This window comes from Gadus morhua, chromosome 4 (genome assembly GCF_902167405.1).
Source record: "Gadus morhua chromosome 4, gadMor3.0, whole genome shotgun sequence".
NCBI lineage: Eukaryota > Metazoa > Chordata > Actinopteri > Gadiformes > Gadidae > Gadus > Gadus morhua.
The window spans coordinates 6397478-6424658 of record NC_044051.1 but is presented as its reverse complement, the minus strand read 5'-3'; the positions used below and the strand labels follow the sequence as shown (position 1 = coordinate 6424658).

The window sequence follows — 27181 nt, the reverse complement described above, 5'->3', positions numbered from 1 at the left end:
GCGACTCACTGAAAGGGGAGCGGTTCACGCCAACGGATTCCAGTCTCTTTTTTTTTTTACGAGCAGGAAGTGGTTTGTGTGTGTGAGGGAATGTCGAGTATTGGAGGAGTTGAGGAGGGAGTATTACTACATTAACCACACTACTCCAAATGGATAGGTGCAGGGTCTCTTATGGGACACGATTTAATTTAAATGTTAGCGCACGCGTGCACACACACACACACACGCGCGCACACGCACGCACACAAGCGCACACACAGACACACACCCAGGGGTGTTTGCTCACTGACAGATTGAGGGTAAGTGCGACAAATGCCACTGGTATTTTCTCCCACCTCGTCCCTCCTTCCTCCCCATCTCTCCCCCTCTCGCTTCGGGCCGCCCCCCCCAGGGTCTGACTTTGTATGTTTGTGATATTAATTCTCAGAGCCGAACAATAGAAGCCTTGACTGGGCAGAGGGCTGTGAAAGCAGACACGGCCATGTGGAGAGAGGGAGACGAAGGCCTAGTGTTCAAGCAGACCCAGGTGTATAGGCTCATGGTGCTTAACAGTTAGAAGCGGGCAAACAGTCATATTACTAAACTGTTAAAAACTATCATAAAGTGCTAGCACAGGGTTATAGTACTTAACGGTTAAAAGCTATTATAGAGTGCTAGCACATGCGCACAACACAAACAGTTATATGCTAGCATAGTGTGCTAACAAAGGGTTATAGTACTAACCAATTAGAAGCTATCCTTAACTGCTAGCAGAGATAACAGTAATAAATATTAGAAAGCTAGCACAGGGTACTAGCATAGGGTTATAGTACTAAACCGTTAGCAGCTAGCATAGAGTTTTTACACAGGGTTATAGAACTACACAGTAAAAAAAACATAGCATAGGGTGCTAGCACAGGATTATAGTAGTAAACAGACTTGTGCTACAGTAAGAACGTAGCACAAGGTCATAGAACTTAACAATGAGCAACTAGTTCATAACAATTATTTTGTAGTGAACCGTTTAAGGCTAGTGCTCTATGGCTAGCTGAGTAGAGCTAACAGGACAGCAGCATCCCCTGACAGTGGTGGGAGGTTATCCTGAGTCGTCCTCCCAGTGTGACACAGCATCAGGCTAACCGTGGGCAGCGCATTAGCCTTAATGTGCCGTTAATTGTTCACAGTATTAAACATTTACAGACTGGCACCAGTGACAGTGGAAGCAGGGGCTGCTGCCAAGAGCTTATTGCAGCCATAATTCTTACCCATCGCTGGAGAAAGAATAAGACATAGGTGCATTTTGGCTGCACTTACGAGAGAGGAACTTCATTTTGGGAGATGAATGGGCGAATATTTTGGCAGCTTTGAACAAACAGGAACTTAGAATCTGCTGATGATTGCAACGAAACACTATTAAATTCTAACGGCCCAGCCCCATTAGCTAATGATCGCACCGCTCAGCATGTGGTGGAGCAGGAAACTCCAGCTCTGAAAACCGGGAGGACGAGCCGAGTGGAGCGCTAACCCTGAGCTATCCCTAGCTGAACAAAGAGCAGGCGAACACAGACACACACACACAGCCCAAGGCCTGAGGCTAGACTGGAGACGAGTCATGACATAACAGCCGCCCCCACGCACGCACACACACAAACACACACAGCAGGTTTCACAGCAGATAAGTGACATAATAGTGGGGAGAAAAACAAACAGAACAGCATCCACCACAATAATTGTGTGTCGTGTGTGTGTGTGTGTGTGTGTGTGTGTGTGTGTGTGTGTGTGTGTGTGTGTGTGTGTCTCTCTCTCACCGCAGTAGACAGTCTGGAGGCCAGCGTCATCTCGAGGTTTCCCTTCAGACCCAGCAGAGCCGGAACCAGGATGAAGATCTCCGTGATGTAACTGAACGCCTCCCAGTGCTTCAACACACACACACACACACACACACACATGCACACGCACGAAACCAACACAAATTGCCACATCAACAAAGAGGCCCTTAGGAACAGGCTAAGCATCCTTAAAGCTTCAATAGCCTTATGGATCCTGAAAGCCGAATAGCCTTAAGGATCCTTAAAGTTTCAATAGCCTTAAAGATCCTTAAAGTTTCAATAGCATTAAGGATCCTTAAAGCTTTAATAGCCTTAAGGATCCTTAAAGCTTTAGTAGCTCTAATGGTCCTTAAAGCTGCAATAGCCTTAAGGATCCTTGAAGCTATTAAGAGCTTTAAAATGCAATCAGACCAGTTAAAGTGCCAACATATCGGGGCCATTACATTATATAGTGCAGTGTGAGTGTCTAAAGCCTGTTTGTGTTCCCTTGGGCAGGACTGTCACTGACAGAGCTACAGGGATTTTCCCGCTGCTGGGTCGTTTGTTATTCCTGTGTGTTTACCGGGAGGTGAATCGGAGGTACTGAGCTGAACGTCATTAGAAACGATTGTGCTGATGATGTTGTGCTGTGCTGGGTAATGGCGGACCGAACGGAGGGAGATGACCCATCGCCCCTCCGGCCCGCACCATGAACCTCCCGTCCCTAGGGGGCGCAATAGGAGAGTCCCTGGGCTCTAACCTGACGTCACGTAGCATGAGCGGCGCCGCCGGCGGCTGGAGCGGCCTCACGCTCCAGCCGGGGTGTGAGGACTGTGCTAGCACAGCACAACATCATTAGCACAATCGTTTCTAATCTAATGGAGACTTTCGACCGGCCTTTTCTGAAATATAACCCCGTGAAGATCTCGAGATCTCAAGATCTCGAGTGTCGCTGCACTCCTCAGAATGTCTATACTGTACAATGTTCAGGTCGGACTCGCTCTGCTGGCTTAGCAGGCTCTCCTTCCAAGACGTGGACTTGGCTTTGAGGGTGCGGTACTTCTGCTGCGTTCTGGTCCGACGCTTTGCCGTAACCCCCGTCATGCAAATACAAAATACTTCATGGTTCACACTCCCCCTATGCTTTCATTTGAATATTTGCTACAACCAATCGAGAGGCAGGTGGTAGGGAGGGCTTGGCTCAGGAGGTAGAGCGATTTGAACTGCAACCGGAAGGTTGCTAGTTTCATCACCTGCTCCCCTGCTGCTGGCTGTCGAGGTGTCCCTGAGCAGCCTGAATGTCGCTTTGCGTGGTTGACTCCCCTGTTGGCGTGTGAACGTGGGCATGAACCAGCTTCCGCAAAAGACTCAAGACTCACAAGTTCAGAGTTTGCCAAGACCCTGCATAGTTTCCCCCCTTACCACCCTCACACACTTATTGTACGTTCTACGTTCTGGCACTTATTGTACACACTTATGTATGTTGTACGTCCTTACACTTAAACACAGCACTTGTGTAGCTCCTTATCCTAGCAATCATCGTTGCAGGGGGTTGGGTAGACCTAGCAATTTTAAGTGCTTGTCACTTGTTTCTATGAACACCCTTACTGCACCAACAGGGCGATTGTTAGTGCTTGTCACTTGTTTCTATGAACACCCTTACTGTACCAACAACGATGTGTTGTTTTCTCTTCCTTCCGACAAATGCACTCATCGCCAGTCGCTTTGGATAAAAGCGTCTGCTAAACTCCCCAAATGTAAACGCAATGTAAATGAACCTTCGCAAGCCGCTTTGGCTAAACGTCCTAAAGGGTAAAGCGAGGGTTGGTACCCGGTCCCCGAGTCCCTCTACCTGCACGATGTCCAGCACCATCCCGGCCGACACCGTCCCGAACCCGGCCAGGAGGAAGGGCACCAGGATCTGCAGCGCCATGGCCAGCGGCGACTCCTTGGGCATGTTGGCGGCCCGCGACGCCATCGAGGAGGTCACCTGCCGCTCCTCGTCGTCGTCGTCGTCCTCCCCCTCCTCCCCCCCCTGCTCCTCCTCCTCCCCCTCGTCCCCCGACAGCCGCCCCTCGGGCAGCATAGGCTCCGCCTCCCCGTAGCGCCCGTCCCCGCAGTCTGACTGGCTCAGCGAGGAGCGCGACGCGCGGTCCAGGTGGCGCCGCCCTCCTCCTCCTCCTCCTCCTCCTCCGCCTCCTCCTCCGCCGCCGCCGCCGCCGCCGCCGCCGCCGCCGCCGCCGCCGCCGCCGCCGCCGCCGCCGCCGCCGCCGCCTCCGCCGCCCCCCTCGGACCCCTCTGCTCCCCGGTAGCCGCCGTGCGTGTGCGGGCCACCACCGCCGTCGTCGGGCTTGGACCCCATGTCCACCATGGCCAGGCGTTCCTGGTCCTGCAGCTTGGTGTAGCCGGTGGGCACCATGGTGTGGAACAGCGAGCCCAGGCGCCCGGAGGGGGCGGGCTTCAGCGTGAGGCCGCTCCAGCCGCCGGCGCCGCCGCTCATGCTACGTGACGTCAGGTTAGAGCCCAGGGACTCTCCTATTGCGCCCCCTAGGGACGGGAGGTTCATGGTGCGGGCCGGAGGGGCGATGGGTCATCTCCCTCCGTTCGGTCCGGGCGGGGTGTGGGGACAGTCGGGTAGGGTGTTGAGGACGGATGGGTAGGGGGGTGAGGACGGACGGACGGACGGACGGGGGACGCGGTCAGACTCCCTGGACGTTGGCCTCCACGACGAGGGCGCTGGGGGGAAGAGAGGGGAGGAGAGAGGAACGTTAGCACCATCCCGTTCAGGAGAACCATATCGGATCCAGAACCGACAGGAGGTTCAAACAACATCAAGACAAGTTGGTCGACGTACGTTACGCACGTTTGAATTGACACTAGCATTTCAGGTTATTCCTGATTAAGTTCAGAATCAGAATCAGAATCAGAAATCAGAATCAGAAAGGATTTAATTGCCAAGAAGGGTTTTACACCAACCAGGATTTTGGCTTGGTGAATAAGGTGAATAAGTTGACTATTATGTTAGGAAATCGTCCTTCTATAAGGTTGACCATTGCTTGAACTGAAGAACATGTTATTACACACCGTTGCAGGCTATAGGAAAACCTCCTAAAAGTACATAAAGTGTATCTTATGTCCTCACGTTACTGATCCGACACAGATCTGCGGACAAACCCTGGATGAACTAATGACCCACATACACAGAACCAACACTTCTAAAGCTGTGTTATCACACACGGACATCGTCCTTATGGAGATGGCAAATACAAACTGACAACTGTTGGCCCGTGTGTCTCCGTCCACACAAAAGAGGAATAACACAACAACGCAAACAGCAGCAGAGGAACAACACAACAACGCAAACTGAGAGACAACACAAACAGAGGAACAACAAACAGAGGAACAACGCAAACAGAGGAACAACACAACAACACAGAGGAACAACACAACGACACAGACACAACAAGACAGACAGAGACACAGCAACACAGAGGAACAGCACAACAACACAGACAGAGACACAACACAAACAGAGGAACACCACACAACAACACAAAAAGAGAAACAACACAAACAGAGACACAACAACACAAACAGAGGAACAACGTTACCCGACAACACAAAAAGATTAACAACACAACAACACAAAAAGATTAACAACACAACAACACAAAAAGAGGAACAACACATACAGAGACACAATAACCAAAACAGAGAAGGTCTCAGGACTCCATAAAGTCTTACCAGTCCATCCCAGAAACACGCAGTGTGTTGCGGTCTCTCCCCGGCGGTGCTCTCTCACCCCTGCTGTTCTCCCTCAACGACACTGCGGTGCTCCGTGGCTCCCCGCGGGGCGACCTGACCCACACTGCGGTAGCTGCGAAAGCGGTGGACCGGGCCGACGAGCTCCAAGAACACGGACTTGGTACGATGAGCTCCGGGAACACGGACCGAGTGACGATGACGCTATCCGGGTGGTGTCCGGGAGGGTCCGGTGATAGGTCTATCTATAGGTGATGTACAGCGGGAGCTCTCCAGGTGATGTACAGCGGGAGGTCTACAGCGTACTTCGGGTCCGCCTGAGGAAGAGGAGCCGGGAGGGAGGAAGGTTTCCTCTGACAGATCGGGCGGCGCGCCAGCTGACGTCACAGACACATAGTTGAATCGCATTGCACATGCGCGTAGCACACCGTGTCCCCTTTTTTTGCAGATTAACTAAATCTGCAAAAAGTTTATTTAATAGCGTATCTATCGTTCCTAGCCTGTTTGGTTTACGGTCTTCGACAAGTAACCAGTACATCGCATTATAATAATGCCTATGCATGGTACTGAAGTGCGAATAAATAAAGAAGCTAAATATATAAATCACAACATATAATTATTGATGATAAAACATACCTTACCTTGCCTCTGCCTCTCATCTGTATCCAGTCTGCAAAAAACGAGTGTAATGATGGAGGTCTGCAATGTCAGGACTGTCTCCCACACAGCAGGGGGCGCTACAGAGGAACGCGTCCAAGCCAGCGTTCACCTTCCACCCGGCGGCTCTCCAACAGGGACACACATGTTACAGAACACAGATGGATGTTTTCATCAAGCGCAGCGCATCACAGATGGAAGTCGACACCGAGAAGACCAGCTCTCCAGAGCTGCTTTCGTGCGGCCACGGAGGAGGTCTGTGTTTATTACTTCACCCTTACGTGTGTGTGTAGATGTCACTGATTATGTTGCGTGTAAGGGGATAGTTTGCGGTCAGGCAAATGCAGTGCAGTCAGTGTTGTGCTTAACTTCCTGTTGACTGACTGTCGCTGTGTGTTTGCAGGTATTCATGACAAACTGCTGCTCAAACCGAAGCTCAGCAGCTCGTTGCAGACCGAGAAGGTTCCGAGGAGCAGCGGTGAGTGAGGATGACGTGCATGTGTACCGATACACATCACAGTACTATTGCACTACACATCACAGTATTACTGCATCTCATATCATGGCACTAGTGGAAGAAGACCCCGACCGTACAGCCTTTAGCTTCACCGCTTTGTGCAGTGTGATTAACGTATGAACCGTTATCCCGGTTCTCAGTGTTGGGACGCCTTCAGAATTTCCTGCCCCAGATGGCCGCAGCCAACGACAAGTTGATGGTGCAGATCCAGGATTCTCCCGCCGGACAGTTCGACATAGAGCAAGTGGAGGAGGCGGAGCGGGTCATAGAGATGGTAGGTCTCCTAGGAGTTCCTTAGGAGTCCTGCGTTGTGAGACAGAACTCCTATTGGGATTGAACAATCATCTGACCTGTGCTGTAGCTATGGCACAGAAAACCTTATGTAACGGACAGACACCATAGTTTCTAGCCCTGGTTAAGACAAAGAGCGAATGACTTCCACCAAGACCTACTGCCTCAGGCTTTGTGGATTTAATGTCAACATTAACAATATGGTCTGAGAAGGGCTACTGTGACAAACTAGTATTTTCCCCTGCTGTTAGTCTGAATCCTCCATAACAAATGAAGTGAAAATGATCCTGCCAAGTTATCTCGCACTGGATTCTGTTTTGGGGAACGTGAATTTGTAGTCGCACCTATATTTATATAAGCATCATCAGCCTCATGGAGAAGCGTCTGGTGAAACTTGTTTCTAAGAACAACCTCACTGTTCCTACAGCAGTATATAATTTCTCTTTCTTCTGACAAATGTACTTGTTCGCTTTGGATAGGAGCGTCTGCTGGATGTCCTCAATGTAAATGTAGATTTGATTAGATCAGCTTGTAAACGAGTTGGTGGTGTTCGCTCTGAATGTGTTGCAGGACGTCGCCTTAGTGGAGCTCAGTGGATCTGAGGAGGAGGAGGAGACATCGGAGGAAGAGGAGGAGGACTCTGATGAGGAGCAGGAGGTGAACCTCAAACTCCCCAGTGACGGCAGCAGGAAGAAGAGAGCCAACATCCAAGTCCTGGAGACGAAGGCGCAGTAGGAAGGGGCGTCAACAGACTCTTTAAAGAGACGCTCTCTGAGACGCCTGACCATTGGGCCTCGGGAAGGTCACATGGGACACGTCCGGACCAATGAGAAGCCTTCCATCTTCTACGCTGTTTAGTGTCGTTGTAAAGGTTATCAGGCGGTTGTAAATGTGAAACGACCACAGCGAGCACCTCCAACTTGGATGTTCAGTTGGGTACAATACGTTACCATTTTTAAAGGTGACATATTATACCAAAAGGTGTGAGTGCGATAAGCCGTTTTGAAAATAGGCCTCTTCTGACATCACAAGAGGGCGTGTCCATCCACCTAGATGTGTGCTGGACAGAAGATGCTATCTTCTGTTCGGTCACCACAGGCTATTGTCAGACTTTAAGCACCAATCGCCTCTAGTGCTGGGAGATGTCCCTCGATATAGTCTGAGTTTGAGTGAGATCACTAGATCAGTTGTAATAATCTTACTTTGAGCAGGAGCTGGAACATCTGGGGTTTGCAATCTCACCCCACATTGTTCTTGTCATTTATCCGTTACATTCAGGTCCAATGTCCACGATATCATTCTGATTTGTGCTGTAAATATGTCTGCTGTAGGTCAAGATAAAGAATTTTGCTACTGAAACTTTATCTTCATTGTTTTTGTAAAAAGTCAATGTCCCAAAAAATGTTTTATATTGATAATTTGCAGACTTGACTGATTTGAGAAGTAAAATCACAACTTTTTACCAAACCCAGATCCCTTTAATGACCGAGGACACTTTATTGAGGCGCCTTTCCATGCACACAGAATAGAAAACAGTTCCTTCATTGGTTAATACTATTTCAACCGGCCGTCAAGCGTTGGTCGTACACACACACAACAGATTCTCTGCATTTCTTAGCCCTTAGTGTCTTAAGTGAAGACCGATTCAATAGAAAAACTATTTCATATGGTAGTGCTCAATGTTTTTTTTTTCTAGTCAATCTACTGTAAAGAGTCTCAAAAGATACCATAGTTGTATATACCATTGCTAACTGAAAGCGCTTTCAAAATATATAAAATAGATATTTTATGAATGTTTTTGCTAAACTATTTACAATAAACCATCCATTTGACACAGAGTTGCGAATGACTTGCGTTAACGTTTAAGACTCATAAGGGCAGAGATGTTGTGATGTCTGAGATCTGTGGAAGAAACTCGTGAAGACACACCGATATGAAAAGCTTTGATCTCCTTCCAGGGTCTCATCTTAAAGTTGGCAATAGTTTCACAATAAGGATTTGGCTTAAAGGTAATTATATTATTCTTGGAGGTCTACAATGGATTAACAATTTGCTCTTTGAGGTCGGTCAGTACGTTCACACTTTAAACGGATCAGTCGTCATGATTTTGTTATTTCTCTCTCTCGCCATCTTGTGTGTGTGTGGCTGTCAAGGAGATGAAGCATCTGGTCTCGCTGTTTAAAACTAATAGTCAGGACGTGGGTCGGAAGAACTGAAAACGTGAAGATAAATACTGAACAGAGTTTGAAGGAAGGCCGGATCACCTCTGCCCCAGAGCAGAGCGCCTTGCCTTGGTTCTGGTAGATATAGAAGCTGTTTTCGTGGTGTTGGGGTGTGATGCACGTTTCCGCTGGGAATGCTGGGAAACGTTAGGCACGTGGTCCAGGCTGGAGAAGAGGGGTCCTAACTATCCTCCCCAGACGCCCCAGTCCCTTATTGGGGTAACGCCGTCGGGTGGTGGGTTACACCCCCTGTTTAGGGGGTGGGTTACACCACCCGAGCAGGCAGAAGAGTCCAGTTCCAAACTTGAGTTGAGTCCAAGGAGAGGAGGTTTCCTCTCTCAGTATTCCACGGTGACCGCCTTGGTCCTCAGGTATTCTGACAGAGCATCCTCCCCTGTAACCAACAGAAGCGAGGATCACTTTGAGTTAATATGACTAATTCAGAACTTTAACAATCCGCTCGTATCAGGACACTGACACAAACGGACGCCTGATCACAGTTGGCAATTTACCACCACATAAGTGTCTTAACATTAAACCCTAAAAGAAATCAACGATTCTTGAAGCGAGAAGAGGAGTTGATCTCTCTGCCGAGCATTAATATATGCAGACTGTGGACAAAAAGCTGACAAGCTTTTTGGGATATTTCAGGCTTCATTGAAATATCCCATATTGAGGACTTTATGAATCTAGAGGGAAATGATAACCATCTGTCCCAGTTTATCTGCTCAAGATAGAACTATTATACCAAGGAGAAGCCTATAAATAAATAGATTATGAATAATCAAGTATGGCAATAAAATACAAAGATGTTAAAAGGTGACATATTATACCACCAGGTGTGAGTGTGATTAGCCATTACAAGCCGTTTTGAAAATCTTCCGCTTGTCATCCTGCTTGTAATGGCTACTCACACTCACACCTGGTGGTATAATATGTCCCCTTTAAGGATAGACAGAAATGCAGACGGTGAAGGTCAAACACACGTGACCTCATCACAAAGTGCCGTTCCTCCCGTCCCGGGACTTACCGAGGTCTTTGCCGAAGCCCGACTGCTTGAAGCCCCCGAAGGGCGAGGCCACGTCCGTCTTGTTGTAGGTGTTGATGAACACGGTGCCCGCGTCCAGCTTCTCGCTCACGTACATGGCCTTGCTGATGTCCTGGGTGAACACCCCCGACGCTAGGCCAAACTCGGTGTCGTTGGCCCGCGCCAGCACGCCGTCGACGTCCCTGGAGCGGAGGGAGAGAGCGGAACGAGGGGTTAGTTACGACTGTTCCTCACAGTGGAGCGGAGACAGACCGGGAACAGGGGGTTAGTCACGACTCTTCCTCACAGACACAGAGGAAAAGTCTCAACTATTCCTCACAGACACAGAGGAAAAGTCTCAACTGTTCCTCACAGACACAGAGGAAAAGTCTCAACTGTTCCTCACAGACACAGAGGAAAAGTCTCAACTGTTCCTTACAGACAGAGGAAAAGTCTCAACTGTTCCTCACAGACAGAGGAAAAGTCTCAACTGTTCCTCAAAGACACAGAGGAAAAGTCTCAACTGTTCCTCACAGACACAGAGGAAAAGTCTTAACTGTTCCTCACAGACACAGAGGAAAAGTCTTAACTGTTCCACACAGACAGGGAGGGGAAGCTGCAGCCCGGGAATGAGGAGTAAGTGCAGCGCAGTTACGTCTGTATCTCACAGACACAAAACGTATTTATGGATGTATGTACTGCCCATGTCTAGATCTGGCTATATGCATAACCATATGAATACATATACACATACATTCAACAGACAGAGACACAGACACATATACATATATATAGATATAGATATATCAAAAAAGCGACTTGAGAATGAACAGAGAAAGTGAAGCAGAATGTTGAACGGTCAACAGGAGGCGACGCACCCCTGCTTGAACTTGGACACCACCATCACGGGGCCAAAGGACTCCTCTTTGGCGATGAACATGTGGTCCTCAACGCCTGTGAACACTGTGGGCTCCATGAAGAACCCTGGAAGAGATGTGTCAAATTCATATACATATACCAATAGAAAATACAATCAAGTACTGGACCATGGAAACAAGGGTCAAATTAATGTAAATCTACCAATAAATGTGCGGTGGACTGTGTGCAGTACCTGGCCTGTCCACCTGGCGGCCCCCGCACACCAGCGTGGCCCCTTCCTTCACTCCCACCTCGCAGTACTCCACCAGCTTGTCCAGGTGGGCCTTGTGGTTCTGGGGCCCGTGGTCCGTGGACCGGTCCAGGGGGTCTCCGATCTTCATCTTCTTGATCTCCTCCACCTGCGCGGTCGGGCGGAGAGGAGCGTTGCTCAGCGACGTAGGTTTTCCTTTTGTTGTCGATTATTTTTGCCATCTAGTGGCCATTTGTGATATTACAAATGTAAGATGATCCCTCGAAAGAGATCGTTCAATAGAACCGGTTCTACTAGTGTTGTTCTACTCATTAATCAAAGAATTCAAACCCCGATTCAGAAGACACAAAATAGGATTTTCTAGTGTCTAGCATGTACAAATATATTAAAGAAGTAGAAAATATGTTTCAGAGTGTGAGTGAGAGAGGTGTTTGTGGGAGAGGAGCAGAAGGGAGCGAGAGAAGTGTTGGGATGTACCACTCTTGTGATGTACTCGTCGTGGATGGACTCCTCCACAAACAGCCGTCCGGCCGCGATGCAGTTCTCGCCCTTGTTGAAGTACACAGAGCTCATGCCCTGCGGAGCGGGAACACAACACACACACAGCGTCACGTGACCGTTGACATCCTGGAGGGGGAGATCACGGATCAGGGCGACTTCACCCAGGTGTTCCCAAACAACACTCGGCTCTGTGCTCCACGTCCAATACAGTAGATCGCTAATCAAGCCGACTGGTTCCCATGACGATGGGAAGGATGATCAGATCGGGTCGTGGACCGATTCGGTGTTTGCAGCAGAATCGGTACAAGGAAGTTTAAAAAAACTGATAATGGTAACGGATGTTTTAAGGTCGCCAGGGGAGACGTTGCTATGGTTACTATGGTTACAGACGGTGTGACGCTGCTCGTCTCCGTGTCTCACCATGCGGACGGCCTTGTCCATGTCACAGTCGCTGAAGATGATGAGCGGAGACTTCCCTCCCAGCTCCAGAGACACCTTCTTCAGGTTGCTCAGCGCACAGCTGCAGAGGAGGAGAGGAGAACACAGAGAGAACCGTGAGGAACCAGGAGAACAAAGAGAGAACTGTGAGGAACCAGAAGAACACAGAGAGAACCGTGAGGAACCAGGAGAACACAGAGAGAGAACCGTGAAGAACCAGGAGAACACAGAGAGGGAACCGTGAGGAACCAGGAGAACACAGAGAGAGAACCGTGAAGAACCAGGAGAACACAGAGAGAGAACCGTGAGGAACCAGGCGAACACAGAGAGAACCGTGAGGAACCAGGAGAACACACAGAGAGAACCGTGAGGAACCAGGAGAACACAGAGAGAGAACCGTGAGGAACCAGGAGAACACAGAGAGAGAACCGTGAGGAACCAGGAGAACACAGAGAGAGAACCGTGAGGAACCAGGAGAACACAGAGAGAGAACCGTGAGGAACCAGGAGAACACACAGAGAGAACCGTGAGGAACCAGGAGAACACAGAACAATGAGGAGAACAGAGAGAACCGTGAGGAACCGGACAGAGAACAGACGGAACCATGAGGGGCGGGGCCCGTGAAACACAGAACCCAGAGAGATCGTAAAACACCGGCGTCAGCCAATCAGCAGAGATCATACGTTTTGAAAGCATCCAATGGCGACGCACCTCTGCATGATGTGCTTCCCGATGGGCGTGGAGCCGGTGAATCCCAGCTTGCGGATGTCCGGGTGGTCCGAGAGCCGCTGGCCCACCAGACCGCCTGGATCCAGGGGGGAGTCGCGGGGGAGGGGGGGAGGAGGAGGAGCAGGTTAGGGAGGGGGGACGGAGGTCAGCGTGAGGCCCAGAGCAGACTCTCTCTGATCGGTACGGACCGAAGCGGGACCAGACTCACCCGATCCCGGGACGATGTTGATGACCCCTTTAGGGATGCCCGCCTTCACCGTCAGCTCAGCGAACTTCAGCGCAGTGAGGGGAGTGACCTAGATACACACGCACACACTTAGTCTAAGACAGAAAATCCCTGCATTGCTAGATATCTCTGTGTGTGTGTGTGTGTGTGTGTGTGTGTGTGTGTGTGTGTGTGTGTGTGTGTGTGTGTGTGTGTGTGTGTGTGTGTGTGTGTGTGTTTGCTCTACCTTGGCAGGTTTCAGCACCTGTGTGTGTGTGTGTGTGTGTGTGTGTGTGTGTGTGTGTGTCAGTTTGTTTCAGTGTTATTGTGTGCTTGTGTGTATGTCTGTCTGTACATCTTTGCATGTGCGTGTCTGTACATGTGTGCGTGTGTGTGTCTGCACATGTGTGTGTGTGTGCGTGTGTGTGTCTGTACATGTGTGCGTGTCTCTACATGTGTGTGTGTGTGTGTCTGTACATGTGTGTGTGTGTGTGTGTCTGTACATGTGTGTGTGTGTGTGTGTGTGTGTGTGTCGGTACATGTGTGCGTGTCTGTGTCTGTACATATGTGCGTGCGTGTGTGCGTCTGTACATATGATCGTGCGTGTGTGTGTCTGTACATGTGTGTGTGTGCGTGTCTGTACATGTGTGTGTGTGTGTCTGTAAATGTGTGTGTGTGTGTCTGTACATGTGTGTGCGTGCGTGTGTGTGTCTGTACATGTGTGCGTGTCTGACTGTACATGTGTGCGTGTGTGCGTGTGTGTGTGTGTGTCTGTACATGTGTGCGTGTGTGTGTGTGTACATGTGTGCGTGTCTGACTCTGTAGATGTGTGCGTGTCTGACTCTGTAGATGTGTGCATGCGTGCGTGCGTGTGTCTGTACATGTGTGCGTGTGTCTGTCTGTACATGTGTGCGTGCGTGCGTGCGTGTCTGTACATGTGTGCGTGTCAGACTCTGTACATGTGTGCGTGCGTGTCAGACTCTGTACATGTGTGCGTGCGTGTGTGTGTGTACATGTGTGCGTGCGTGTGTGTGTTCCCCACCTGGGCCGGTTTCAGCACCAGGGTGTTTCCTGCTGCCAGGCAGGCTGCACTCTTCCAGGCCAGCATCATCAGGGGGTAGTTCCAGGGGATCACGATGGCACACACACTGCAGAAAATGGATCATTAAGATAGGATAAAATTTAACTTTGTATACCGGTTATATTACCCAAATGATCTCAAAGTCCTAACCAATAGTACGATTTGAAAAATTATAAATATTTGAAAGCCAGTTTTTTTGTCCAAATACTTTCAGTTCTTACAAGAAAACACATCCATACATATACATATATAATCATAAAATAAATGTAGTGCGATAAAGACATGGGGCAATTAACTAAAAACAAACTTAATTAACACACACATAAAGTCAAGTCAAGCATTGTAATGTAGGGAGCTGTGTAATGAACCCCGGCAGACATGTAGAGAGAGGGACGCTAGCGCCGGCCTCACCCCAGTGGCTCCCGCCTGGTGAAGGTCAGGTTGCGGTTGGGCCGGGCCTGGTTGATGGGGATGGTCTTACCCTGCAGGGGGTAGAGCCACATCTCAACCAGCAGCTCCTCTCATCTCAGTCATACCTCACTCCCGCCTCATTCATAACTCAAACCATACTCTTAGCTCACTCTCCCCTCACTCTCATCTCAGTCATACCTCACTCCCATCTCATTCATAACTCAAACCATACTCTAACCTCACTCTCCCCTCACTCTCATCTCAGTCATACCTCACTCCCATCTCATTCATAACTCAAACCATACTCCTACCTCACTCTCCCCTCACTCTCATCTCAGTCATACCTCACTCTCAGCTCACTCCTTCATCATTCCCAAGTCGCTCCTTCCTCACTCCTTTAAGGCCTCTTTATGGTCCCACGTTCCCCGCACGCACTGACCGCGCAGACGCTTCGACGCAGTCGTGAACCTTTATGGTTCTGCGTCGGGGTTTAGTAAGCGGACCAATCACAGCCCTCGCTGCTGCGTCGCCTCGACGGAAGGGTACGATTTTTAGGAGCCGCACGTCCGGCCCTTGCGGTCGATGCAACGAGGGTCCGCAAGGACGTAAAGGGGTCCGTAACCCCCCTACCTCACTCCTACATCATTCCTCAGTCACGCCTAGGTCACGGCTATGTACCTGGATCTTGTCACACCAGCCGGCGAAGTAGCGGAAGGTCTGGATGGACATGCCCACGTGGGTCTTCAGGGCCAGGGTGTACACGGCCCCGGAGTCCATGGACTCTATGGTGGCCAGCTCCTCCTGATGCTCCTCCATCAGGTCAGCCAGCCTGGGGGGGGATGGGGGGAAGGGAGGGAGAGAGAGCGGAGGGAGAGGGGGAGGGGGAGCGAGACAGAGGGACAGAGAGAGAGAGATGAGATTGATTGTCTTTATTACTAAGGTTTTTATCATCTGTGTTTTGTCTGTCATTTAATTTTTTATCATCAGCTAGGTTGAGAGGTCCTTTTTTTGTTTTCATATTATAACGTTGTCGTAAGCCTTTCGCACGCTTTCCACTGAAGCAGTCACATTTAAATGCGTATTTCTGTGTAACTCCAGAGAGAGTCGTGTTACAGTGCTTCTCCACCAGAGGGCGCCCCCTCTCCGTAACTCCAGAGAGAGTCGTGTTACAGTGCTTCTCCACCAGAGGGCGCCCCCTCTCCGTAACTCCAGAGAGAGTCGTGTTACAGTGCTTCTCCACCAGAGGGCGCCCCCTCTCCGTAACTCCAGAGAGAGTCGTGTTACAGTGCTTCTCCACCAGAGGGCGCCCCCGGCCCACAGTCCCCCGCCCCCCTGCCCTCTGCCCCCGGCGGCGGTGCTGACCTGTACAGCATGCTGCCTCTGTCCCGGGGGTTCATCCGGCCCCACGGCCCGTTCTCAAAGGCCTCCTTGGCGGCGGCCACGGCGCGGTCCACGTCGCCCACAGAGGAGGCGGCCACCTTGCAGATCAACTGCAGAACACACACGGGAATGAATGTCACATCCACCCTCTCCTCACGGCTACATTCACATTAGCAGAAGCTTTCATCCAAAGCAACTTACAATTTGTACATTTGTCAGAAGAAAGAGCTGACGGCACAGTAAGGATGTTCATAGAACAAAGTTCCAAGCACCTACAATCGCTAGGTTAACCCATTCCCTGTATGCAACAAAGATAGCTAGGATCAGACGCTACACGATGCTAAGTACTATTATTAAATTACAGGACGCCCAACATACAATAGGTGTGTAGGAGGGGTGTGAGGGTTTTGGGGAGTAAGTAAATAACTAAGTAAGTATTTTATTGTCTCTCTCACGAGAGAAATTTGCTTTGGGCAAATAGAGAGCGTCGGCGACGCATACATAAAGGTTTTACATAGACATACAAAAAACATGAGACACACAAGGGGGGAGGCTATGCAAAGTCCAGATGAACGCTGAACGTCTATGCGTGCGTGTGTGCGTGCGTGCGCGCGTGTGTGTGTGTGTGTGTGTGTGTGTGTGTGGGGGTTCGTGTTTTGCTTCAGAACAGGGGGGTCCCCTCACCGATCCGTCCGCGGGGTTGATGGTGTCGGAGGTCTTCCCGTTCTCGGCGTCCTCAAACTGGCCGTTGATGAAGCATTGGTGGGGCATCCTCACCGTCATGTTGTTGATGTCCTGCGTGGCCTGGAGGAACGGCGAGGAGACGGTGAGCGGGCTGCCTTAACGCAGCGCCTTGCCGACCGGTGGCCACCTGAAGCGCTTTACAATACTGCCTCACATTCACCCGTTCATACACACAGTCACCCATTCATAGACACAGTCACACATTCATAGACACAGTCACACATTCATACAGATTCACCCATTCATACACACAGTCACCCATTCATACACACAGTCACCCATTCATACACACAGTCACCCATTCATAAACACAGTCACCCATTCATACACACATTCACCTATTCATACAGTCACCCATTCATAGACACAGTCACCCATTCATACATACAGTCAGCCATTCATACATACAGTCACACATTCATACACCCACGGCAGTGTCAGCCATGATGAAGTATAAGTAAGTATAGGTTAGTATAGATTGTATAAGTCAGTATAGGTTAGTATAAGCTTAAGTCAGTATAGGTTAGTTAAAGTTGTTTAAGTCAGTATAGGTTAGTATAAGTTGTTTAAGTCAGTAATGGTTAGTTAAAGTTGTTTAAGTCAGTATAGGTTATAAGTTGTATAGGTCAGTAAAGGTTGTGATAGGTCGGTATAGGCCCCGCCCCCTCACATAGTCCACCACTAGCTCCTCCTCCTGGTCTAGGTTAGTTGTGATTGGTCAGTATAGGTCAGTAGAGGTTGTGATAGGTCGGTATAGGCCCCGCCCCCTCACATAGTCCACCACTAGCTCCTCCTCCTGGTCCTCCCCTCGGAGCCTTCTGACGAACACCTGGACGAAGTCCTGGAAGGTGGAGGCCATGTAGACGTCCTCCGTCTGGAGCTCCACCCCCCCACAGCGCTGCTTCACCTCCTCCACCAGCCTGGACACACACACACACACACACACACACACACACACACACACACACACAGACACACACAGAGTCACACACACAGACACACACACACAGACACACAGACTCACACGCATACACACATAGACACAGACAAAGACACACACACACACACACTAAGTGTTGGTACAGGGCCTTTGGGTCCAGAGGACTAGCTGTTCTTTAGCATGCTGCCACGTCCTGCTGTCGTTTCTGTTTGCCCCACGCAGGACCCCCCCCCCCCCCCCCCTCCCCTCCCCTCCTCCCACGCAGGAGTCAGGCCCTTCCATCAGCGGTGGCTACAAAGCACATCGCCATGGTTATGCAAACAGTCTCATAGTAGAAGCAACAGAACTGGTTAGAGGGTTAGGGCCACTCAGCGTTACAGCCTCGCTCTGGGCTGTTTTATAAAATAAGGAAGTTCTGCTTCGTAGCTCACACAATACTTCATACGGCACCACACTTAATGCAACACGATACTTCACACCCTCTTTCCGTGAACCGTTTGCAGAGAGGTTGGACCGGTGATGGCGCTGGTCTGGAATGTGTGACTCCATTGTGCACATTCTTCCAGGAACCAGAGTTGATGTTGCCGGCCCCGCACTCCTTTCATGAAGCCGGAAACTCTCCTGACAGCTCCCCCCCCCCCCCCCCCCCCCCCCCCACCCATGGAGCCAGCCCCCAGCCCCCCCTCACCTGACAACGTCCATGGAGGCTGCGCCCGACTTGAAGAAGTCTGTTGTGTCCACCACGGCCGGGACGTTGCTCAGGATGCCCTTCCAGATGGCCTGCAGACAGAAGCAGTCGAACCGTCAGACAGAAGCAGTCGAACCGTCGGACAGAAGCAGTCGAACCGTCAGACAGAAGAAAAAAATAAGAAAGCCGGTGGCGTTTGGATTCAGTTTGGATTCAAGTCAACAAAGCTGTGATCTGTCAGCGTCAACCGGGGTCAAAGTTTGAATAGTTGAGCGCACCGTCAAGGTGGAGAATGCAACGCCCAGGTTAGCATCAACACCAGGCTGGGCTTCAACTATAGATTAGTTCATGCACACGCTTGCGCTGAATGCATGTCTGTGTCTGTGTCTGTGTCTGTGTGTGTGTGTGTGTGTGTGTGTGTGCATGTCTGTGTGTTTGTGTGCGTGTGTGTGTGTGTAGTGTCATGCGTGTGTGCATGTGACCGCACGCGCGCCTGTGTGTAAGTGCGAGTGTGCGTGTATGTGCGGATGCATGCTTGCATGCAAATCTGCCCTTGGGTGCATGCATGCAGTGCGTGTATCCGTGTATCCGTGTCAGTGTGTCCGTGTGCGTGTGTACATGTGTGTGTACGTGTGTGCGTCGCGAGCGCTGTGGCGCGGCAGGACTTGCCCTTATCTCCTCGGCCTGGGCCTGCTCCTCCGGGCTCAGCTCCACGCTGGAGCTCTCCCCCGACGAGAAGAACTTGGAGGCGGGGATCATCTTGCCGTCCTCGAACTGCAGACTCTTCACCAGCAGCTGAGCGGCGGGAGACGGTGAACAGGTAAGCATGAGGGGATCAGGAGTGAGGGCTCATACACAACGGGAGAGTGATCATAGAGGAGTAAAGAGTGCTAAGAGAGGAGCAGAGGGTGATTACTGAAAGAGAGTGCTCATGGTATAGCTAAGAGTGCTAATAGGCCACCAGAGATTGCTAATAGACGAGCAGAGTGCTAATAGACGAGCAGAGAGTGTTAATAGACTAGCAGAGAGTGTTAATAGACTAGCAGAGTGCTAATAGACTAGCAGAGCGCTAATAGACTAGCAGAGCGCTAATAGACTAGCAGAGCGCTAATAGACGAGCAGAGCGCTAATAGACGAGCAGAGCGCTAATAGACTAGCAGAGTGCTAATAGACTAGCAGAGCGCTAATAGACTAGCAGAGCGCTAATAGACGAGCAGAGCGCTAATAGACTAGCAGAGCGCTAATAGACGAGCAGAGCGCTAATAGACTAGCAGAGCGCTAATAGACTAGCAGAGCGCTAATAGACGAGCAGAGTGCTAATAGACTAGCAGAGTGCTAATAGACTAGCAGAGCGCTAATAGACTAGCAGAGCGCTAATAGACGACCAGAGCGCTAATAGACTAGCAGAGCGCTAATAGACGAGCAGAGTGCTAATAGACTAGCAGAGAGTGCTAATAGACTAGCAGAGAGTGCTAATAGACTAGCAGAGCGCTAATAGACTAGCAGAGCGCTAATAGACTAGCAGAGCGCTAATAGACGAGCAGAGCGCTAATAGACTAGCAGAGCGCTAATAGACTAGCAGAGCGCTAATAGACGAGCAGAGCGCTAATAGACTAGCAGAGCGCTAATAGACTAGCAGAGCGCTAATAGACTAGCAGAGCGCTAATAGACTAGCAGAGCGCTAATAGACTAGCAGAGAGTGCTAATAGACTAGCAGAGAGTGCTAATAGACTAGCAGAGTGCTAATAGACTAGCAGAGTGCTAAAAGAGGAGCAGGGAGTGCCAATAGACGACCAGAGAGTCCTAATAGACGGAGAGAGTGCTCATAGAGGTCTAAGCCCCAGCAACGCACCGCCTTCCCGTCGGAGCCGTGCAGCACCAGGCCGGTCTTGGTGACCAGGCCGGGCGTGGCCAGACCCTCGACCTCCAGGGGCTGGCCGTCGGCGGGGGTCCCGCTCAGCAGAGACGACCCGTACAGGGTCACGTTCTGTGGGGGGGGGGGGGGGGTGCATGTGGTCATACATCCATTGGACTGCCTCACTATGTATTCTATACCACATTTAATGTATCACAGCACTACACACACATATATTATATCTTAGCACAGATTCTTTACTATACTACAAATACAATACCACAATGCTACCATACATTGTAGTGTACCATACAATACAAAACTACTACACTACTTATGCTATAATATATATATACTGCACATACTGTACCATACAAACCATGCCATGTGTGTATGTGTACTGTATTATATATGGTGTGGAATACAGTGTGTAGTATACTTGACTGTATACATAGCATGTATCTCTGGGTTTGCATGTGTGTACATGTTTATATATATATATAAAGTGTTCCAGGACGCCTACCTGACCATCGATGACGGTCCAGGCTCCAGGGACTTTGTCGTGGCCTCGGATCCAGTTATGGATGGCCTCCGCTGGCTGGGCCCAGTTCACCTAGAGGACCAGATTGGAGAGGGAGGGAGGGAGGGAGGGAGGGAGGGAGGGAGGGAGGGAGAGGGGGAGGGGGAAGGGGAGAGGGAGGGAGAGGGAGAGAGGGGGGAGAGGGACAGAGAGACAGACATACAGACAGAGAGAGAGAGAGATAGACAAACCCACACACACACACACACACCAGACACACACACACACACACACACACACACACACACAAAGATAGAGAGGGAGACAGACAGACAGACAGACAGACAGACAGACAGACAGACAGACAGACAGACAGACAGACAGACAGACAGACGAGAGTGAAAGGGACAGCGGAAGGTAAGGGTACGGAACAGGTGAGAATGTTGGACAGAGATAGGGAAAGAGAGCGAGAAGGGAAACATTTGATTACTCAGCTGGATTTCGTCAGCGTTTCTGAGAATAGCGCAGAGAGTTAAACAGCAGGCAGAGGGTGCAACCCTCCGCCTCTGCTAAGAATAGCCTCCTTGGAAGCTAAGTTCTGTTCTACCGAGACATATCTCAGCTCCACCAATCAGAAGCCAGCAGCTGATAACCGTGAGAAAGGCCTTGCTCTTTCCCTGTGTTCACCATGCTTAGAATACCTCTCAAAATTGGTTTCACCCTGTTTAGACCAACTCACCAGAACTGATTTCACCGTTTGCACACACTCACCAAACCGGAGTTCACCATGTTAAATGCAAATATAACATCTAGCGACACCTGGACAACGCCAGCCAAAGTTATTGACAGCTAGCCACCCCTCTCCAGACGCACCTGCGTGCCTGTGTGGTCTCACCTGTTTGTGTGTGTGTGTGTGTGTGTGTGTGTGTGTGTGTGTGTGTGTGTGTGTGTGTGTGTGTGTGTGTGTGTGTGTGTGTGTGTGTGTGTCTGTGTGTCTGTGTGTCTGTGTGTCTGTGTCTCCTCACCTTGGCGTTGGACTTCTTCTGGATGCCTTCGTAGCTCGCCCCCTCCTCAGACTGGATGACCCGCGGCGCCTTCCCGTCCGCGATGAGCTGCACCGATTCCACCTGTAGCCCCCGCCCCCGGAGCACACGCATCAGCCGGGACGCTCGCAGGAACACACCCGAGGCTAACAGACGTAAGCTAACACACGTAAGATAACACACGTAAGCTAACACACGTAAGCTAACAGTACAGTTCTCGGTACGGCACGTCTGTGAAGATCAAAGTCACAACGCAGGTCTTTCCCCCCCCCCTCCCCCTCCCCCCCTCCTCAAGTCAGTCAGTCCAGGGGAGGTGCACCGGTCAGTCCATGGGGGGGCAGTCAGTCCAGGGGGGAGCGCACCAGTCAGTCCGAGGGGGGGGGGGGGGGGGGGGGGTCGGGGGTCAATCATGGGGAGGGGGGGGGGTTACCATGGCCTTGATGCCCTCGGGGAACAGGAAGCGGTTGTAGAGGGAGTCGACGGTGTCGTTGGGCTCCACGCTGCAGGACCTCTGCAGCAGCAGGGGCCCGGTGTCCAGGCCATCGTCTGCCCAGAAGACACTGAACCCTGCCTGGGCGTCGCCCTGGATCAGGGTCCTGGACGCGCACACGCACACACACACACACACACACACACACACACACACACACACACACACACACACGACAAACAGATTTTGTCTATGAAGTACCCGTAGAAATGACCAACACAGGCAAGGACACATACTCTGACAACCACAAAGGAATTTGTTCACACAGAAATCATTTGCACACACACACACACACACACAGAAATACGTGCGTAATAGAGCGCGAAACCCTTTCCTTGTCTGAGCTGGAAAGAACCAGTTGCTGCTTCTGGCAGGCATCGCACAGCTGATACACAACGCTGATAAGAACGGCACACACAACCGCATGCCGGGGTCACTTTGATCGCTCCGCTGTGGAGGTGTGACGGGTCAGAGCCAACCAGTTGTGGGTTTGTAAACGGATTGCGAAAGATTTCGAAGAATCAAATAGTCTGCCAATCAACGTTGGCAAATGCATTACAAACACAAACACGGCGTAATAACACGACATGACACCGGTAAAAAAAAAAACGCTATAAATGAAGTTCGTCACAGAGTTGAGAATCTATTTTCATATTCAAATGCTGAACTTCCATCAGCATCCAAACGAACATGAACCAAAGCAAAACAGACAGATGGACAGACAGACGGACAGCGCGACAGGTGGACGTTCTGCGTAGCCTCACTCTGATCAGTCCCTAGTCACAGCATAACTCCGTCTAACTACTCTTCACCAATTAGCTGTTATTATCTCAAACGCTCTGCTATATGATGCTATGTTATGACCAACACACATTTTGTGGATCATAACATAGCATCATATAGCAGTGCTTACTGCTAGCTCACTGCTTTATGATGCTACATTACGAACCACACAGTGTGGCTCACAATATAGCATCATATAGCATATAGTGCTCACTTCTAGCTCACTGCTAGCTCACTGCTAGATGATGCTATATTACGAACCACACAGTGTGGCTCACAATATAGCATCATATACCATATAGTGCTCACTTCTAGCTCACTGCTAGCTCACTGCTATATGATGCTATATTACGAACCACACAGTGTGGCTCACAATATAGCATCATATAGCATATAGTGCTCACTTCTAGCTCACTGCTAGCTCACTGCTAGATGATGCTATGCTACGATCCACACGCAGTCACGCTTGAGTCAACACCTGAGTAGCGACATGAACCCGTGTGACCCCGGCCTGCTCACCAGTTGATGGCGGACGCCCCGCGATGCAGCGGCAGGATGGAGGGGTGGTAGATGATGGAGCCGTGACGGGGGTGGTCGATGACGTTCATGGGGATGAACTGCGAGCAGAAGGGCATGACGTTGAGCTCGGCGCCCACCGACTTGTACGCCTCCACCACCTCCGCGATGGGCTGCCCCTTCACACGCCACCGCGGGAACTTGAAGACCGGGGTGCCGTCCTTCTCCGCAGCCACCGCTGGAGGAGGGGGAAGAGGAGGAGGAGGAGGAGGAGGAGGAGGAGAAGGGGGGGGGAGGAGGAGGAGGAGGAGGAGGAGGAGAAGCAGAAGAAGGGGGAGGTGGAGAAGCAGAAGGGGGAGGAGGAGGAGGAGGAGCAGAAGAAGGGGGAGGAGGAGGAGGAGGTGGAGGAGGAGGAGGAGGAGGGGGAGCAGGAGGAGGAGGAAGAGGAGGAGCAGAAGAAGGGGGAGGAGCAGGAGGGGGAGGAGGAGGAGGGGGAGGAGGAAGAGGAGGAGCATCATAGTAGTCAGACAGACAGAGAGACAGACAGCCAAAGTGGCCAACTCACAGGCAGAAACAACAGTGGAGAGACTAATGGAGAGACTAATGGACAGACAGACAGACAGACAGACAGACAGACAGACAGACAGACAGACAGACAGACAGACAGACAGACAGACAGACAGACAGACAGCGGAGAGACCAGCATACAGAAAGACAGACAGCGGAGAGACCATCAGACAGATAGAGAAATAGAGTGGAAAGACCGACAGACAGACAGACAGTCAATCAGACAGACAGCTCACCCAGGGGGTCCGCTTTGCCATCCTTGTCAGGTACGGTGAACACACCGACCACCTTGTGTCCCTGCTTCCTGAGGCTGGTGTAGACTTCCTGTCCGAACAGGCTCTGGCCAATCAGAGCCAGTTTCAGCTTGCTCTGGTAGTAATGCTGTTGAAGCACACACACACACACACACACACACACACACACACACACACACACACACACACACACACACACACACACACACACACACACACACACACACACACACACACACACACACACACGTCAGATATACTGGGGGTCCACAGATAAGACAGACACGAGTTCAGCTCCTAACATGGAGAAGGACCACCAGGTCAACTGGATATGCTTTTCTTTACATCTGACTGAATATTTCTCTGACAAAGCTCAACCGCCAGTCATAAAACGTGGATAATTATTAATCAAACCTCCGTTAATTGATAAGTGAACTTTTGGGGGTTTAACTATACATCAAATGACTTTAATCACTACACACACTCAAGCCCTAATATCGCTTTACTTCCTGCAGGTTTTGAGCCCCAAAAATAGTCTCTGACTGGTGGCCTTCTTGGAAGAAACCACAGGGAAAAGCGAGTGTTTATGTCATCAGTGTGAAGGCACCCGATTGGCTGCAGGGAGGCCCAGGCTTCCTATAAAGTGGAAGAACACACTGGGGTGCACCGTCCAGCCCGCGCCACATGCAGAGTAGGCGGGTCCGAGGTGTCGCGTTTCTGACAGATCGGCACGAGGCAGCATTTGCGCTACACTTGAACGTTACAAAATGATATGACCCTAATCTGCACTGACATAATAAAGAACTATATAATGAAGTGAAGAATCCCCAGAATGTAGATAATAATCATTGATATATATAAACATATATATAAAATGCATAACAGAACAAAACTGCCCCAGTGTTGTCCATGCATAACAGTTAATGTTTACTCATTAAAACGCCCAAGATAACATTAGATGTGAGGGGAGGACTGGTAAGTGTGTCCCTGCACCAGACGCTTCACATCCAGTCCTGCAGGCTGCTAAGCGGCTCACGGTTCTGCTCAGGATGATGCAACTCGCGGAGAGGGTGTACAGTATGGCCGGCGGCGGGGGGGTGTGTGCCGGGGGAACCGGGTGACGGTACCGGGTCGTTGAACGTTGAACGTGGCACACAGTCGGTGAGTGCAGACGGTTTGCACTCAAATGGCATCACACGCATAATACCGTTTAACACAACTACAGACGCAGACTGTAACACATTACAGCCACGCACTGTCACGGGCTGCACAGGTCTTGCAGCGACGTTGAAGTCCCCAGCTCGACATGTTAGTAACATAACGCAGTCATGCCTAGCCTATCCATAGGAGGACAGTGTTATATTAATAACCCGTTCATAAGCAGTGCAGCGGGGTACTTACGGAGGTGGTGGAGAACCGTCGGAGGACCTGATTGGCTGTCCACAACATGATTGCTCTAATTATAAAAACCAACACAAGAAACGGATAACGTGTCCAGTACGAGGATGTGTGTCCCGGGATACACACACTGACACACACACCTGCTCCGTTGCGTGGCCGTGACAGAGGCAGTGGTCAGCACTGACAGTCTCTGACTGCCTCCTTTACGTATGACGTCCACCCCCCGTGCGTGCGCGTTCACGGCATCTTGGCAAGCGGAGCTCAGCCGCGTGGTGCGCGTGCTCGCCGATATTGTACTACAATTCCAATTTTTCAAGCGATGAATAATTGATTAATTTTGAGATACACATTTGACTTGATGCATACGTTTGTTTTATTATGTCGTACTCTTTTAGGGGATTTAATAATGAGCATAACTGTTTTGATTGGCACCTCCTGAATAATGGTTTTGGCACCGCCCCTCAATCTGTCCATTCATGCGCTCATAAACACTCGCACACACACACACACACAATAATAAGTGTTTTCACTAATGGGATTACAGATAGCTCCCATTATAAACAAATTACGCAGATTATTATAATTATAAACCGGTCTTCCTACTTTTTCCTTTCTATTGATTGACGGTTTTGAAATGGCTGCTTCCATGGTCTAGTTTGGAGGAGCTTGATTTCTAGATTAACCATACATTTTTAGAAGTTTATAGGGCCCCAAAGTGTATTTTTTGTATTTATTCAAAAAATATGTTATGTTGATATCGGTGTCCTCGTTATGTTATCTAAAAGGCAAACGTTTAATGGTTAACATTTAAAGTCCCATTCCAATACTCTGGAGTCGCGGTTTCTACTGTAGGGATCAAGTGTTGACCACAGCTGGCCCCCAGCTGTCCCCCTCCCACACAAAACAGTGGTCAGAGAACTGGTAGGATCGACACATGGCCAGTGCACACTGGATCAGGAGGGGCAAAGGTTCAGGACACACACACACAGAGACGAACCCCCCCAACACACACACACACACACACACACACACACACACACACACACACACACACACACACACACACACACACACACACACACACACACACACACACACACACACACACACACCACAAACTTTATGTTCCTGCATGAGATTTGGTGATAAGCCCTGCTAACTTTAACATGACATTGTTTAAAGAAGGAAAAACAAGACTTGTTTCGCCATGACAGCCAATAATGTACTTTTCTTTCTGATTTTC

General features: G+C 50.3%; 3 protein-coding genes across 3 annotated transcripts in view; 1 reads left to right on the top strand and 2 right to left on the bottom strand.

The window, feature by feature from the left end:
• The window catches only part of slc41a2b (solute carrier family 41 member 2b), a 24122-nt gene extending 18208 nt beyond the window's left edge, over window positions 1-5914 (bottom strand). The window contains exons 1-3 of the mRNA XM_030355299.1: window positions 5532-5914; window positions 3640-4523; window positions 1788-1895 (exon numbers count right to left, since the gene is read on the bottom strand). Coding sequence (XP_030211159.1) covers window positions 1788-1895; window positions 3640-4353 — 822 coding nt within the window. The 5' untranslated portion in view covers window positions 4354-4523; window positions 5532-5914. The remainder of the gene's footprint in view (window positions 1-1787; window positions 1896-3639; window positions 4524-5531) is intronic.
• A 174-nt stretch (window positions 5915-6088) lies between these two features.
• nopchap1 (NOP protein chaperone 1) lies at window positions 6089-8846 on the top strand. Its single transcript, XM_030355348.1, has 4 exons — window positions 6089-6461; window positions 6610-6684; window positions 6864-6997; window positions 7585-8846. The coding sequence occupies exons 1-4, from the start codon at window positions 6254-6256 to the stop codon at window positions 7747-7749; spliced, it is 582 nt and encodes a 193-aa protein (XP_030211208.1). The 5' UTR covers window positions 6089-6253; the 3' UTR covers window positions 7750-8846.
• Window positions 8488-26174, bottom strand: aldh1l2 (aldehyde dehydrogenase 1 family, member L2). Its single transcript, XM_030355281.1, has 23 exons — window positions 25939-26174; window positions 24520-24664; window positions 23720-23954; window positions 22358-22523; window positions 21910-22011; window positions 20888-20977; window positions 20362-20496; window positions 19179-19304; window positions 18510-18601; window positions 17654-17801; window positions 16822-16941; window positions 16120-16247; window positions 15436-15586; window positions 14758-14828; window positions 14308-14413; window positions 13269-13356; window positions 13043-13136; window positions 12314-12413; window positions 11870-11968; window positions 11375-11540; window positions 11142-11247; window positions 10267-10466; window positions 8488-9630 (listed from the first exon to the last, which is right to left on the bottom strand). Exons 1-23 carry the CDS (start codon window positions 25984-25986, stop codon window positions 9575-9577), a joined length of 2772 nt encoding a protein of 923 aa, XP_030211141.1. The 5' UTR covers window positions 25987-26174; the 3' UTR covers window positions 8488-9574.
• Between the last annotated feature and the right edge of the window lie 1007 nt (window positions 26175-27181).

What these genes read in the sequence shown, in the direction of transcription:
- nopchap1 (XM_030355348.1), top strand. Translation starts at nt 6,254, where the DNA reads ATGTCAGGACTGTCTCCCACACAGCAGGGGGCGCTACAGAGGAACGCG. An exon ending in TTCGTGCGGCCACGGAGGAG is followed by an intron (nt 6,462 to 6,609) that starts GTCTGTGTTTAT and finishes GTGTGTTTGCAG; the next exon opens with GTATTCATGACAAACTGCTG. An exon ending in CGGAGCGGGTCATAGAGATG is followed by an intron (nt 6,998 to 7,584) that starts GTAGGTCTCCTA and finishes AATGTGTTGCAG; the next exon opens with GACGTCGCCTTAGTGGAGCT.
- aldh1l2 (XM_030355281.1), bottom strand. Translation starts at nt 25,986, where the DNA reads ATGTTGTGGACAGCCAATCAGGTCCTCCGACGGTTCTCCACCACCTCC. An exon ending in ACGGCTCCGACGGGAAGGCG is followed by an intron (nt 19,305 to 20,361) that starts GTGCGTTGCTGG and finishes CCCGCCGCTCAG; the next exon opens with CTGCTGGTGAAGAGTCTGCA. An exon ending in CCGCCAGGTGGACAGGCCAG is followed by an intron (nt 11,248 to 11,374) that starts GTACTGCACACA and finishes CATCTCTTCCAG; the next exon opens with GGTTCTTCATGGAGCCCACA.